The sequence below is a fragment of the Panthera leo genome, chromosome B1, assembly GCF_018350215.1.
Source record: "Panthera leo isolate Ple1 chromosome B1, P.leo_Ple1_pat1.1, whole genome shotgun sequence".
NCBI classification, from domain to species: Eukaryota; Metazoa; Chordata; class Mammalia; order Carnivora; family Felidae; genus Panthera; species Panthera leo.
In genome coordinates, this window is record NC_056682.1 from 132,302,117 (window position 1) to 132,314,925 (window position 12,809).

At 39.2% G+C, this 12,809-nt stretch overlaps 1 protein-coding gene across 3 annotated transcripts in view; it reads left to right on the forward strand.

Moving 5' to 3' along the window:
- ABCG2 (ATP binding cassette subfamily G member 2 (Junior blood group)) overlaps positions 1-12,809 on the forward strand; it is a 130,934-nt gene that overhangs the window by 96,122 nt on the left and 22,003 nt on the right. For all 3 annotated transcript variants that reach the window (XM_042935935.1, XM_042935934.1, XM_042935933.1), the window contains exons 5-9: positions 132-284; positions 2,959-3,116; positions 9,138-9,289; positions 10,939-11,043; positions 12,273-12,520. In XM_042935935.1, coding sequence (XP_042791869.1) covers positions 132-284; positions 2,959-3,116; positions 9,138-9,289; positions 10,939-11,043; positions 12,273-12,520 — 816 coding nt within the window. The remainder of the gene's footprint in view (positions 1-131; positions 285-2,958; positions 3,117-9,137; positions 9,290-10,938; positions 11,044-12,272; positions 12,521-12,809) is intronic.

Below are 12,809 nucleotides of genomic sequence, written 5' to 3' on the forward strand. Positions count from 1 at the left end.
ATTGCAAATACATCATTAGCTAGGACTTTAAATTGAGTGTGTTATTCTTGTGGATTACATTACATGTACTTAAGGGTGATGGTATTAGAAAAGACCTAATACGTGTTATTCAAATGCCATTTTGCTTTAAGGATGATGTCGTGATGGGCACTCTGACGGTGAGAGAAAATTTACAGTTCTCAGCAGCTCTACGGCTTCCAACAACTATGACGACTAATGAAAAAAATATACGGATTAACAGGGTCATTCAGGAGTTAGGTCTGGATAAAGTGGCGGATTCCAAGGTAATGTGGAAAAAACAGGATCATAGCTGGCAAATAGGATCTTACCTGTGTGGATAGTGTAACTCTTATTCAGAAGTTTTCTATAATATGTGTGGTCAAAAGTGACTGCTTTGTGTAAAGATGAGAAAAACATAATATGGAGATGGAAATTAGCCAGAAAAAAACTAAAAGTGTTTGAACCCTGCAAATGAAGTGTGGCAGTGTGCTCTAGTATATAGAAGTGTCTTTGCAAAGAGCACAAGGCCCTTTCCATGTGATGATAGCTCTTGACGCTTTCCCACACCGTTTGTCATGGGTCATCCACTGTCTTTACACTAACTTTCCTTCTTCCTGTTTTCTTTCCCCTTTTAGCTCTTCTTCCTCTTCCTCCAGGAGACTTTGTTCCATTGCTTTTGAGGTATATTTCTGGAATTCTTAAATGGCAAAAATCCAAGGGTTCTGGCTCTACGTTTCACTTTGCTATAATTTGGCTTTCAAAATTATATTTAGTCAAAGTAGAGTTTCATTCCTGTTTTTTTAAGCTTATTTATTTTGAGAGAGAGTGTGCGCATGGGAGGGGCAGAGAGAGAGGGAGAAAGAGAATCCCAAGCAGGCTCCACACTGTCAGTGCAAGGAGCCCAATGTGAGGCTCAAACTCACAAACCCGTGAGATCATGACCTGAGCTGAAATCAAGAGCCAGATGCTTAACTAATTGAGCCATCCAGGCACCCCTAACTTAGGGTTTATTTCTAATTTGTGTAGCATCCCAGTCGTTTTTCTATAGCTTTTCTTTTGGTACTTTTGTCTCTTATTCCCCTCTCCTCTTCATATCTTCCTTTCTTCTGCCAATATTTACTTACATATTGTCTGTTATGTGCTGGGCTCTTAGGTTTTAGAGATAACAGTTTGGGGCCAGAGAGACAAAAATAAATCCTTTTGTGGTTGTGCAGAGTCAGGAGGAAGAAATGAAATGAATGAGAGAACTTTACAGTTGACGACTAGGGATGAAAGATTTGCTGGGAAGACATTTGAAGCTTTGGGTGAAGATGAGCTTTTTAGATTGTGGTGGCTGTAGTTTAGCATTCTTTATTATTTTAAAGATTTTATTTTTAAGTAATCTCTACACTCAATTTTGGGCTCGAACTTACAACCCTGGGATCAAGAATTGTACCCTCTACTAACTGAGCCTGTGGTGGCAATAGTTTAATCCCCCTGTGAAATCTATCCTCGACTTAGAGATAATGAAGAAAGGGGGCATTCTGCTGGCTGCTGCTTCTTGTGATACTGACATTTAAAAAAAAAGGTTAAGTGTATTTTGCTATATTTTGCTTGGAAGCAGCACTCCGGGATGCCACTATTTACTACTTTTGTTTTATGAGTTTATGGGTTTGGGTTTCCTTTGCTTTGGCTCTGTTTTTCATTTTGTCTTTTTAGTAAGGTGCTTTCCAATCTTTATTTTTAGGTAAAACTTCTTTACAAATAGACAGCCATTGCCCTAACTTATTTGCATAGAATTCCTGGGAAATGAGCTGAAGGTAGTTGTTCACTTCTTAGAATTTATTTATCTAATTGATTGAAAATACTTTCAACATTTTTTTACTTTTTATGAAATTTTAAACATAGAATAGTCTGATTACTATCCTAATTGTATGATTATAGTATAATTAATATAATGGTATGATACTAATAACATTCACCTAGATCTCCCAGTTGTTGACATCTTATCCCATATGTGCTTCAGCTTTTTTTTCTGAAGTATTTTTTTGAAGTATTTTAGAGAAAGTTATAAATATCATATTTCACTCCTGAAAACTGATTATGCATCTTAAAAAAAAGACATTTGCCTACATTACCACAATACCATTATAAACTAACAAAATTAACAGTGTCTTAATATCAGTTATGTTAAGCCCCTATTCATTCACATTTTCCCAATTGTCTCCAAAATGTCTGTTACAGCTCAATTGTTACAAGATCCAGCCAAGGGCATCAGTAGCACTTGATTATCTCTTTGAAGACTCTTAATGTAGGAATTGCTTCCTACCTCCCCCCAAACCTTCTTGTCCCCTCCATCCCCACTACATACAATGACATCGACTAGTTGAAAAGACTGAGCCAAAAGAAAAGACTACAGTTGCCCTGTAGAATGTTCTGTCTTCTGGATTTGTCTGAAAGAATGAGTGAGGAATTCTGCAGTGAGTTGGGATATATGCAGGGTCAATTTGGGAAGCCTTATGGTGATTTAAGAAGTGCTAATGTGGTATAATAGAAAGTGAACTTTCTGTTTCCCAAACCACGCTGAGGACTTTTGGAGGGGTGAGGAGGGAGAGTGTAAGAAGATTAATAAATTATAGATGCTTTCCCCTTCTCCTCTCCTACCTTTATCTCCCTTTTGGTTTGTGATTTCAGTATGCCAGGGCCAAATCTTTTACTATTCTAATTTGACTTGGTAAGGAATATATAGTACTGTTAAGCATGGCTTTCACATCAGGCTTAGCCACTTAGCTGATTTGAGCCTCAGTTTACTCATTTTATTAAAGCGAAACCTACCTCTTTTCCGACATTTTTATTTACTTGCTATTTTGAATAAGCAAGGGATGAGATATTGCCTCTTACAGGGTCAGCTCATTGTAGGACCTCCACAAACAATAGTGGCTGTGGTTGTAATTGTTAATAATGATATTTGTGTTTTAGGTTGGAACTCAGTTTATCCGTGGTGTGTCTGGAGGAGAAAGAAAAAGGACTAGTATAGGAATGGAGCTTATTACTGATCCAGCCATCCTGTTCCTAGATGAGCCCACAACTGGCTTAGACTCAAGCACAGCAAATGCTGTCCTTTTGCTCCTGAAGAGGTAAATGCTATAGGAACATTATTCTCTCATCCATGCTGAGAGAATATCTGATCACCTGCTGTATATCAGGTGTTCTTCTTGGTATAGGGAATTCAGCAGTGAGTGCAATTTCTTCTGTCTTTGTTCAAGGGAAACAGTTGATCGACAAATATAAGCGTTTCAAGAAAAATGAAGCACGGTAAGAGCGTAGCAAAAGATGGCTGTAGTGGGGGTGGGGGTGCTATATTAAACAGTAGGATGGTCAGAGAAAACCTCAATGATGTGATATGTGAGCTGCGAGCAAGTAAGCAGGACCTGGATGTCTGGGAGAAGAGAGTCCTCTTTGGAGGGAAGAGCCAGTGGGTCCTGAGGCAGAGTGTGCCTGATGTGTTTAGAATATCAAGGAGGCCAGAGGGACTGGATGCTGGTGAACTAGGTAGAATGGGGATTGCTTATCGATTAGTTTGCTAGGACTGCCATAACGTGGTATCAATGGACTGGGTGACTTAAACAACAGAAGTTTAGTTTTTCATATTCTTGGGAATCTAAAAGCCCAAGATAAGAGGGTCAGTAGAGTTGTTTTTTCTGAGGCCTTTCTCCCTGGCTTGGCTTGTCCGGAGTTATCTTCAATCTGCATCCTCACTTAGATTAAGGCCCACATATGACCTTGTTTAACCATAAGTCCCTCTGTAAAGACCCTGTCTGCAAATACAGGTGTATTCTGAGGTCATAGGGGTTAGAACTTCAACATGAATTTTGGGTGGGGGACATAATTCAGTCCATAACAGAATAGAACATGAGATGGAATTGAGTGGGTGGCAGATTACAAAGGCTTTGTAGGCCACTGTAAGAACTGTGGCTTTTATTGTCTCTAGGTTACATGGGAAACTTTTAGGGAGTTCTAGAACAGCAGAGTGGCAGCTGTGTAGAGAAAAGACTGTAGTGCAAGGTGAGTATAAGGAAAGCAGTCAGGAGGCTGTATTAGCTCAGTGGAGATATGATGCTGGTTTTGACTAGGAATGGTAGTGGTGAGTTGGTGAGAAGTCATGGATTCTGGATCAATTGTAAAGATAGAACCAACAGAATTAGTTCATGAATTGGACATGGGAAGTGATTATTGAAAGAATGAGTTTCTAAAATTTGGGACCTGAAAAATGGAAGAATGGAGAAAAGATAATATAGATAATAAAAAAAATAATAAAAAGAAAAGAAAATAATAAAAAGAAAATAAATAAATAATAAATAACTGTTACCATTTATGTGCATTTGCTCTCCCTCCGTCCCTCCACCCCACATAGTCTTTTTCTGACATCATGTACCATCACCCCTAGATACTCTGGAGTATAACTCTAAGAAACAAGGACACTCCTCCTACAATTCCATCTTACACACCTCCCAGCCAAGGAGTCCACATTGCTGCCAGCACCACCGTCCAACCCATGAACTCCAGCTGGACTTCACCAGTTGTCCCAAAAGTGTCTCTTTCTCCTTTCTGGCTTAGAATTTTCTCCAGGAATGATTTTTAAAATATTTTCTAATTCTGAACAGTTCTTTAGTCTTTTCTGGCTCTCATGTCCTTATCTGTCTTCAAGAGTACATTTCGTAGAGTGGCCCTCAACCTGGATGCATCCAGTGTTTCTCTATGACTAGACTCAGGCCATGAATTCTTGGTAGGGATACCACAGAAATGATGTTGTATTCTTGTGCAAAAATCAGGGGCTGTGTGATTTATTTTATTTTATTTTATTTTATTTTATTTTATTTTATTTTATTATTTATTTTATTGTATATTTATTGTCAAATTGGTTTCTGTACAACACCCAGTGCTCATCCCAACAAGTGCCCTCCTTAGTGCCCATCACCCATTTTCCCCTCTCCCCTACCCCCCATCAACCTCAGTTTGTTCTCAGTATCCAAGAGTCTCTTATGATTTGCCTCCCTTCCTCTCTATAGCTTTTTCTCCCCCTTCCACTCCCCCATGGTCTTCTGTTAAGTTTCTCAAGATCTACATATGGGTGAAAATATAAGGTATCTGTCTTTCTCTGACTCATTTCACTTAGCATAATACCCTCCAGGTCCATCCACGTTGCTGCAAATGGCCAGATTTCATTCCTTCTCATTGCTAAGTAGTATTCCATTGTATCTATAAACCACATCTTCCTTATCCATTCATCAGTTGTTGGACATTTAGGCTCTTTCCATAATTTGGCTATTGTTGAAAGCACTGCTATAAACATTGTGGTACCTGTGCCCCTATACATTAGCACTCCTGTATCCCTTGGGTAAATTCCTAGTAGTGCTATTGCTAGGTCATAGGGTAGTTCTATTTTTAATTTTTTTGAGGAACCTCCACACTGTGTTCCAGAGTGGATGCATCAGTTTGCATTCCCACCAACAGGGCAAAAGGGTTCCCATTTCTCCACATCCTCACCAGCATCTGTAGTCTCCTGATTTGTTCATTTTAGCCACTCTGACCAGTGTGGGGTGGTATCTCAGTGTGGTTTTGATTTGTATTTCCCTAACGAGGAGAGGGGCTGCATGGTTTTGACTTTTCCATGGGTGATGTTCACTACCATCAGCTGGTCATGTTGGTGTCTGCTGGGTGTGCATGGTTTTGACTTTTCCATGGGTGATGTTCACGACCATCAGCTGGTCATGTTGGTGTCTGCTGGGTGTACCTGCTGTGAAGTAATTATTTTTCCCTTTGTAATTGATTAATATTTTGTCAGGGGAGATAACTGGTTATTATGTCCATATCCTGTTTCTCATTAAATCTCTACCCACCAGTTTTAGCATGTACTCACAACTTTTGCCTCGATCAATTATTGGTGTGATGGTTGCCAAGTGATTTTGTGTTTACATCATTCTTTCTACATATATTAGTTGGCATTCTACTACCAAGAACTTTTCCTCCTTCTCTATTCATTTTACTCATATTATTTTAGTCAATAGATTATAATCTGCTATTACTTATTTTCTATGATTAAATTAGCCCTGATTTGGCCATTGGAAGCCTCTTCAGTCTAGCTTTGTGTCCTTTTGACATGCTCCCTAATCATTCTTCAAGCATTTCTCTACTTCCTGGTCAACAAGATGATCCAGGCTCATCTTGTCCTTTTCCTGTGTCAGATGTTTCTCTAAGGAGCCCCGGTACCTTCTGGTGTAGTCAGAATTTAGAAACCAAGATCTGCTTACTTAGTGTAGTGTGCTTGCTGCTACTACACTGGAAGTTTCATTGCTTCCAGACCCACTTAGCAGACATACCTAGGAAATATTTGTGTACATGTGCGTTATGTATGTGTATATATATAACACAGAAATATATTTTTATATTGTTTTTATCAAAGATTTTATTTTTAAGTAATCTCCACACTCATCATGGCACTCAAACTCATAACCCTGAGATCCAGAGTTATATGCTCCACTGACTGAGCCAGCCAGGCACCTATTTCTATTTGGAAAATATATGGAATATTAATTACATATGTGTATACATATATATATTTTGAATAGAATGATAGATACAAACATACATCTGTAACTATTGCTCTGTTAGTATGTGTGTATTAAAAAACTCAAGAATGTGTAAAATTTCCAATCTAGTCTAACATGAGTCCTCTTTTTAGTCTTTTCCCTTTTCACGTTTGTTTGTTTTTTAAAATGTTTATTTATTTTGAGATAGAAAGCGAGAGTGAGCACATGAGTGGGGAAGGGGCAGAGAGAGCAGGAGAGACAGAATCCCAAGCAGGCTTCGTGCTATCAGAGCAGAACCTGGTGTAGCACTTGAACTCACGAACTGTGAGATCATGACTGAGCTGAGATCAAGAGTCAGACACTTAACTGACTGAACCACCCAGGTGCCCCACCCTTTCCATGTTTGTAAATGATTTTTTAGACAGACAAAGTCTTAGCTGTCATTATCTCAATATATTTACTTACTTGGTCAGCCAAGTAACTTAACTGTTAAATACTACTAATCTCTTAGTCACTCTGGCCATTTCCTCTGCCCGCTACCTCTGGGACTGCTCCCTAACCCCCACTTTTTTAAAAGCTACCAAACACATCACCTTTAATGACATCCCCTCCTTGTCATTACCTTGCTTCCTCTGATGCCCATGCCCTCATAAGCAAGTCTCTATGCTAAGATAAGAAGCAATAGGAAGATTTTAGATATCTTAAGTTTGAGATGTCAGTTGCACATATAAGTGAAGATGCCAACTAATGGGTCTGGGGTTCGGGTTCAGTTAGAGAATGCATGATATTTTTGTCATCTGTAAGTATGTTAACAGCATTCAGTAGAGAATGGTGAATTGATGTGGCATACTTGACTGTGTTATGTTTTATCATGTTTTGTTCTAGTTAGCACACAAGCATCGTTCACCCTGTTGGAGGGCTCTAACCTGGTCCTTTTCACACTCCACTGTGCACACTAATCACTAGGGTCGTGTTAAAATCAGATTCTGTTTCTACAGCATGGAGTACAAGAGTCTACATGTCTAATAGGAGATACTGATAATGATGTCATTGGGCCTCAGACCACAAGGCTTTCACACCAATCCACTTTCCTGCTTCCAGTGCTTCACCAGCCCTTTCTTACCGTCTGACTAAAGCTGCAGCTTCTGAGTGAAGGGATTCATCATGGGCTTATTTTTTGATGCAGTCTCTCTTACTAACTTTTTCCCCTCCCCCAGTCCCAACTCCTGCACATACCTCTGGGCTCTGCAATGGCATTGAACTACTTGTAGTTTCCTTAGTAGACCTTTGTTATTGCATACTTTTTTTGCCATGTTCCTTCCACCTGACTACACTTTCTCTTCTTGGCTTACTCCGGTTGGCCCCTTTGACACACTACTTATATTATCTTCAGAATGGGTTATAGTCTTCTATTTTGCTTATAAGAAACCCTCAGCTTCTTTTATTCCACACTGTATTGAAATGATTGATCTACTGGCCTGTTCCTATTTGGGGCGGAAGGAACTTATAGACACTACTAGCATATAGTAAGTAGGTACTTAGAAAATGCCTAAATTGACATGATACCTCTCATAAAATATTTCCAATAATGACAGATTTTTAACTGATTTGGCCTTTGTTTTTTTTCTACCCATAAGTAGTAACTCCTGTGTAAAGGTAGTTTAACAATGTTTTGGCCATGGAATTAGATCAAATCCCAACCCCACCCCTTAAGTAACTGTGACACTTAGGGCCAGTTGCTCAGCTCTCTTAAGTCTTATCTGTAATATAAAGGTAATGGTAGTATTGGTACTGCCTTGTAACAATATTGTGAAAATTTAGGTAAGGCTATCTATAAAGTATGTAGTAGCAAAGACATAGTAAGTACTCAGTAATGTTAGTTGTACCATTAAGGGAAAAGAATGAAAACCAATTCCTAAAGAGCCAAGAGATTTAAATGATCAGTGAGAATGGGGCATGCAATCATTGTTTTAATATTTAGTCTATAATATGTTTTCAAACTTGAGTGTACTTACAGGACTACCTGGGTGCTTGTTAGATGTATGGATTCACTAGGCCCAATAGGTCTGAGAATGTTCAGGGATCTGCATTTTTAAATGGTTCTTTATTTTTGAGAGAGAGAGAAAGAGAGAGTGTGCATGCACTAGTTGGGGAGGGGCAGAAAGAGGGGGACAGAGGATCTCAAGCGGGCTCTGTCCTAACAGCAGAGAGCCCAATGCGGGGCATGAACTCATGAGCCATGAGATCATGACCTGAGCGGAAGTAGGTCGCTTAACTGACTGAGCCTCCCAGGTGACCCTGGAGATTTGCATTTTTAATTACTCTTCTGGTTGATGTAGACTGCCCATAGAACACACTTTAGAAACCCTAGTGCTTCATAGAAGCACCAAATTGAGGTCTCCTAACTATCAGATGGATAAGATGAAATGAGAAGTTAGTAAGAGAAAATCAAGTCGAACTAAGAATAGATAACCTAGAGGCAGGAATAAAGTTGCCACGATGTTCACATTTCACATGTTTAATGACTCAGACATTTAATGACTTTTATTTTTTTCACTTTTAATTTAGGATGTCTGAACAGGGACGAACAATCATTTTCTCCATTCATCAGCCTCGTTACTCTATCTTCAAGTTGTTTGATAGCCTCACCTTGTTGGCCTCAGGAAGACTAATGTTCCATGGGCCTGCCCAGGAGGCCTTGGGTTACTTTGCATTAATGGGTATGCTTGACTTTTTCACGTAGTAAGATCCTTTATTAAGAGAATCCTAAAGAGAGTAAAAGGGGTCTATAGGAATGCTGTTGATTTTTGAGTAGACATACCATGGCTTCCCCCATTCCAACACAACTTTGGTAGTTTGGTGTTAGAATTTTTCTTCACTTTGCAGCACTAGCTTGTTCTTTGGGTCTTTTTCCTGACCTGGTTGAGTATGGCTGCATGTGTGTGCAGGAGTATTTCTACTGGGCCTTACCTGATCTGCTTCCCACTTCAGTTCAGGATATATGTTGGCTTCATAGCCAGTTATGTCTGTTGAACATTTTGGGAAAGGCCTAATAGTATCCTCCAATTATCTTCTTGACTGTATTATGGATCAGGCTCTATCACTGTGTTCCCTCGTAGAAGATGTTAGTCTCCTTTGGTGGAGGTTCATAAGATGCTACTTAAAATTTTCTAGTAACGTTAGATTGCAGATTTAGGCCTTGAGGGGGTGTGAGTGACTTGCCAGTTAATAGAATGACTAGTTGTCTTTGAGGGACCGACATTTCTGACAGTTTTGGACTGCTTGGTTCTATTTAGAATGGAAGTATGTAATTGTTTTTTTACGACTCATGTTGTCTGCTTTATTTTATTAAAAACTTTTAAATGTTTATTTTTTAGAGAGAGAGTGCACGTATGAGCAGGGGAGGGGAAGAGAGAGAGGGAGACAGAGAATCTGAAGCAGGCTCCATGCTATCTGCACAAAGCCTGACATGTGGCTCGAACTCACAAACCGTGAGATTAGGACCTGAGCTGAAGTCGTACGCTCAATCAACCGAGCCACCCAGGCGCCGCTGCTTCATTTTAGAGATATTTGGATACGATTATAGATGATGCTCCATGACTCCAAATATAGTTTTAAATATTCACTAGCCAGTTTTAAAAATTTCCATTTAATGTCCATCATTTAAAGTTAATAAGCACACACAGGTCTAGGGAGTTTAGGGGAGATGAACCTAGAGTCAAACTGGAGGCCAAGTTGAGTCCAGAGGATTGTGCCGCAGAAGCTGAGATAAGCATTCAGCTGTGTTGTGCCAGTCACATTCTCTTGGGAGTGCTGCTCTGGTGATTTGTTCTCCCTATTGGAATTATGACAGCACAATGAATGCATATTTGGCTATCCCCAGGTGAACTTGGAGAGCAGAACACACCCCTGGCCTCTCCCAAGGACAGTCCTGCTGTGCTGTAGCATTCTTTGCTTGTGGCCTTGCTTTGAAGAGCATTAGTTCCAGCTACAGCTTTTTTTTTTTAACTTATTTTTATTTGCACCTATATTTCTATTTTTGAAGAAGTTCTGATAAGCTTCAGAGCATACTGAGGATAGCTGTTTCGGGTCTCATGAACTAAGATGGGTAAGGACCTAGTATGAACTTTCTGAGAGTCCTAGGTTGGTTTTAAGTGTGTATTTTTCTGGGAGACAGAGCATTGCTGAAATGTTGTGTGATTGAATATATAAAAAGAAAAGGTAAATTAGTGAAGGGAGAAGAGAAAAAAAAAAGTAAGGGAGAAGTTGTCAGATTCTCTCCCTCTCCCTCACCTCTCTCACCCCTGTAAGTGAGTTTTTGTTTTCCAAGACCATCAAGTTTGTGTACTTGAGTTGCCTTCTTTTGTAGGTTACCAGTGTGAGCCCTATAATAACCCTGCAGACTTCTTCCTGGATGTCATTAATGGAGACTCCTCTGCTGTGGTATTAAACAGACAGGACCAGGCGGGTGAAGGTATGAAAATCTGTTGAGAGTCACAGGTTATTGCTTCACTGCATTAACTGAAGTTTAACAATGTGGCAACTCATTAAATCATGGCTTTGTGAATTTATATTAATACTGTCCTCTGATAACCGTTGTCTTAGTCCACTTGGGCTACCGTGACAAAAATACCATAGACAGGTGGCTTAAACAATAAACATTTATTTTTCACAGTTCTGGAGTGGGAAGTCCAAGATGAAGGTATCTGCAGATTCATTGTCTGTTGAGGACCTGCTTCCTGGTTCAGAGATGGGTCACCATCTTCTCATTGCCTCCTCACATGGTGGAAGTAGGGAGGGAGCTCTCTGAGGCCTCTTTTATAAGTTTACCAATCCCATTAATGAGGACAACACCCTCATGACTTAATAACCCCTCAGAGGTCCCGCCTTCAAACATCATCACATTGGGGATTGAGTTTTAGCATATGAATCTTGAGGGATCACAAACATTCACTCTATGGCACTGGTCAACACAGATTTTGTTTTCCTTGACTGTTGAGAATATTTTTGATTTAATTTATAAATAAGCATTTATATGATAGTATCAGTTCTAAGGAGAATTTTTATTTAAAAAATGTCCATGGATTTTATAGTGTTTTGAAATGAGAAACTTGGCAATTTATGTATTTGCATATAGAAGAAAACAAAGGCAAGATTTTTCTATTAGGAATTATAACTTGCTATGATAAGATGTCTATTTTAAAAGAATTAGGGTTCAAATATTATAGTTAGGAAAAGGTCAGTAGGTTTGCTGTATTCATAAGTTTATGGGAGTAGTCAGTCAATTAACTGTATTTTTCTTTTTTTTTTTAATTTTTTTTTGAATGTTTATTTTTGAGAGAGAGACAGAGCATGAGCGGGGGAGGGACAGAGAGAAAGGGAGACACAGAATCCGAAGCAGGCTTCGGGCTCCGAGCTGTCAGCACAGAGCCCAAAGCCCGATGTGGGGCTCTAACTCATGAGCCATGAGATCATGACCTGAGCCGAAGTCAGACGCTCAACCGACTGAGCCACCCAGGCACCCCAATTAACTGTATTTTTCTAATGTTGTAGAGCAATGACAGATCTAATAATTTTTTATACTCAAGCATTAGAATTAAGGTATTAGGGAAGAATCTAAGAAAAGGGTTGCCGAAAAATGGGCTAAATCAGTTGTTACTCTATTAATAAAGTTCCCTTTCTTTATCTACTTTTATTCCAAAGCCAAGGAGACTGAAGGACCTTCCAAGAGAGATATTCCACTCATTGAAAAAATAGCTGAGTTTTATGCCAACTCTGCCTTCTCCAGAAAAACAAAAGATGAGTTAAATCAACTCTCAGAGGGTCAGAAAAAGAAGAGCTCAGCCTTTGGGGAGATCACCTATGCCACCTCCTTCTGTCATCAACTCAGATGGATTTCCAAGCGTTCATTCAAAAACTTACTGGGTAACCCTCAGGCCTCTATAGCTCAGGTAACCTGACAGATTCTTCTGATTATGCTCAGACATATCATGTGGGAATATTAGGTTGTAATATAATCTATTTTAGGATTATGCTTATCTTCTACTCAACATTCTATTTATTTATCCCCACTCCATTTGGGATATAGAAACAGCCAACAGAACAAGTAAAACACAATGAAATTTTTACTTAAGGAAAAATATTTTCTTTTTTTATGGGGTTTTTTTTTTTACTACCTAACTCAGAATTTTTGTTGATTTAGACAAGCTGTAATGGATAATCTTTGTAGAAATTTGTTTT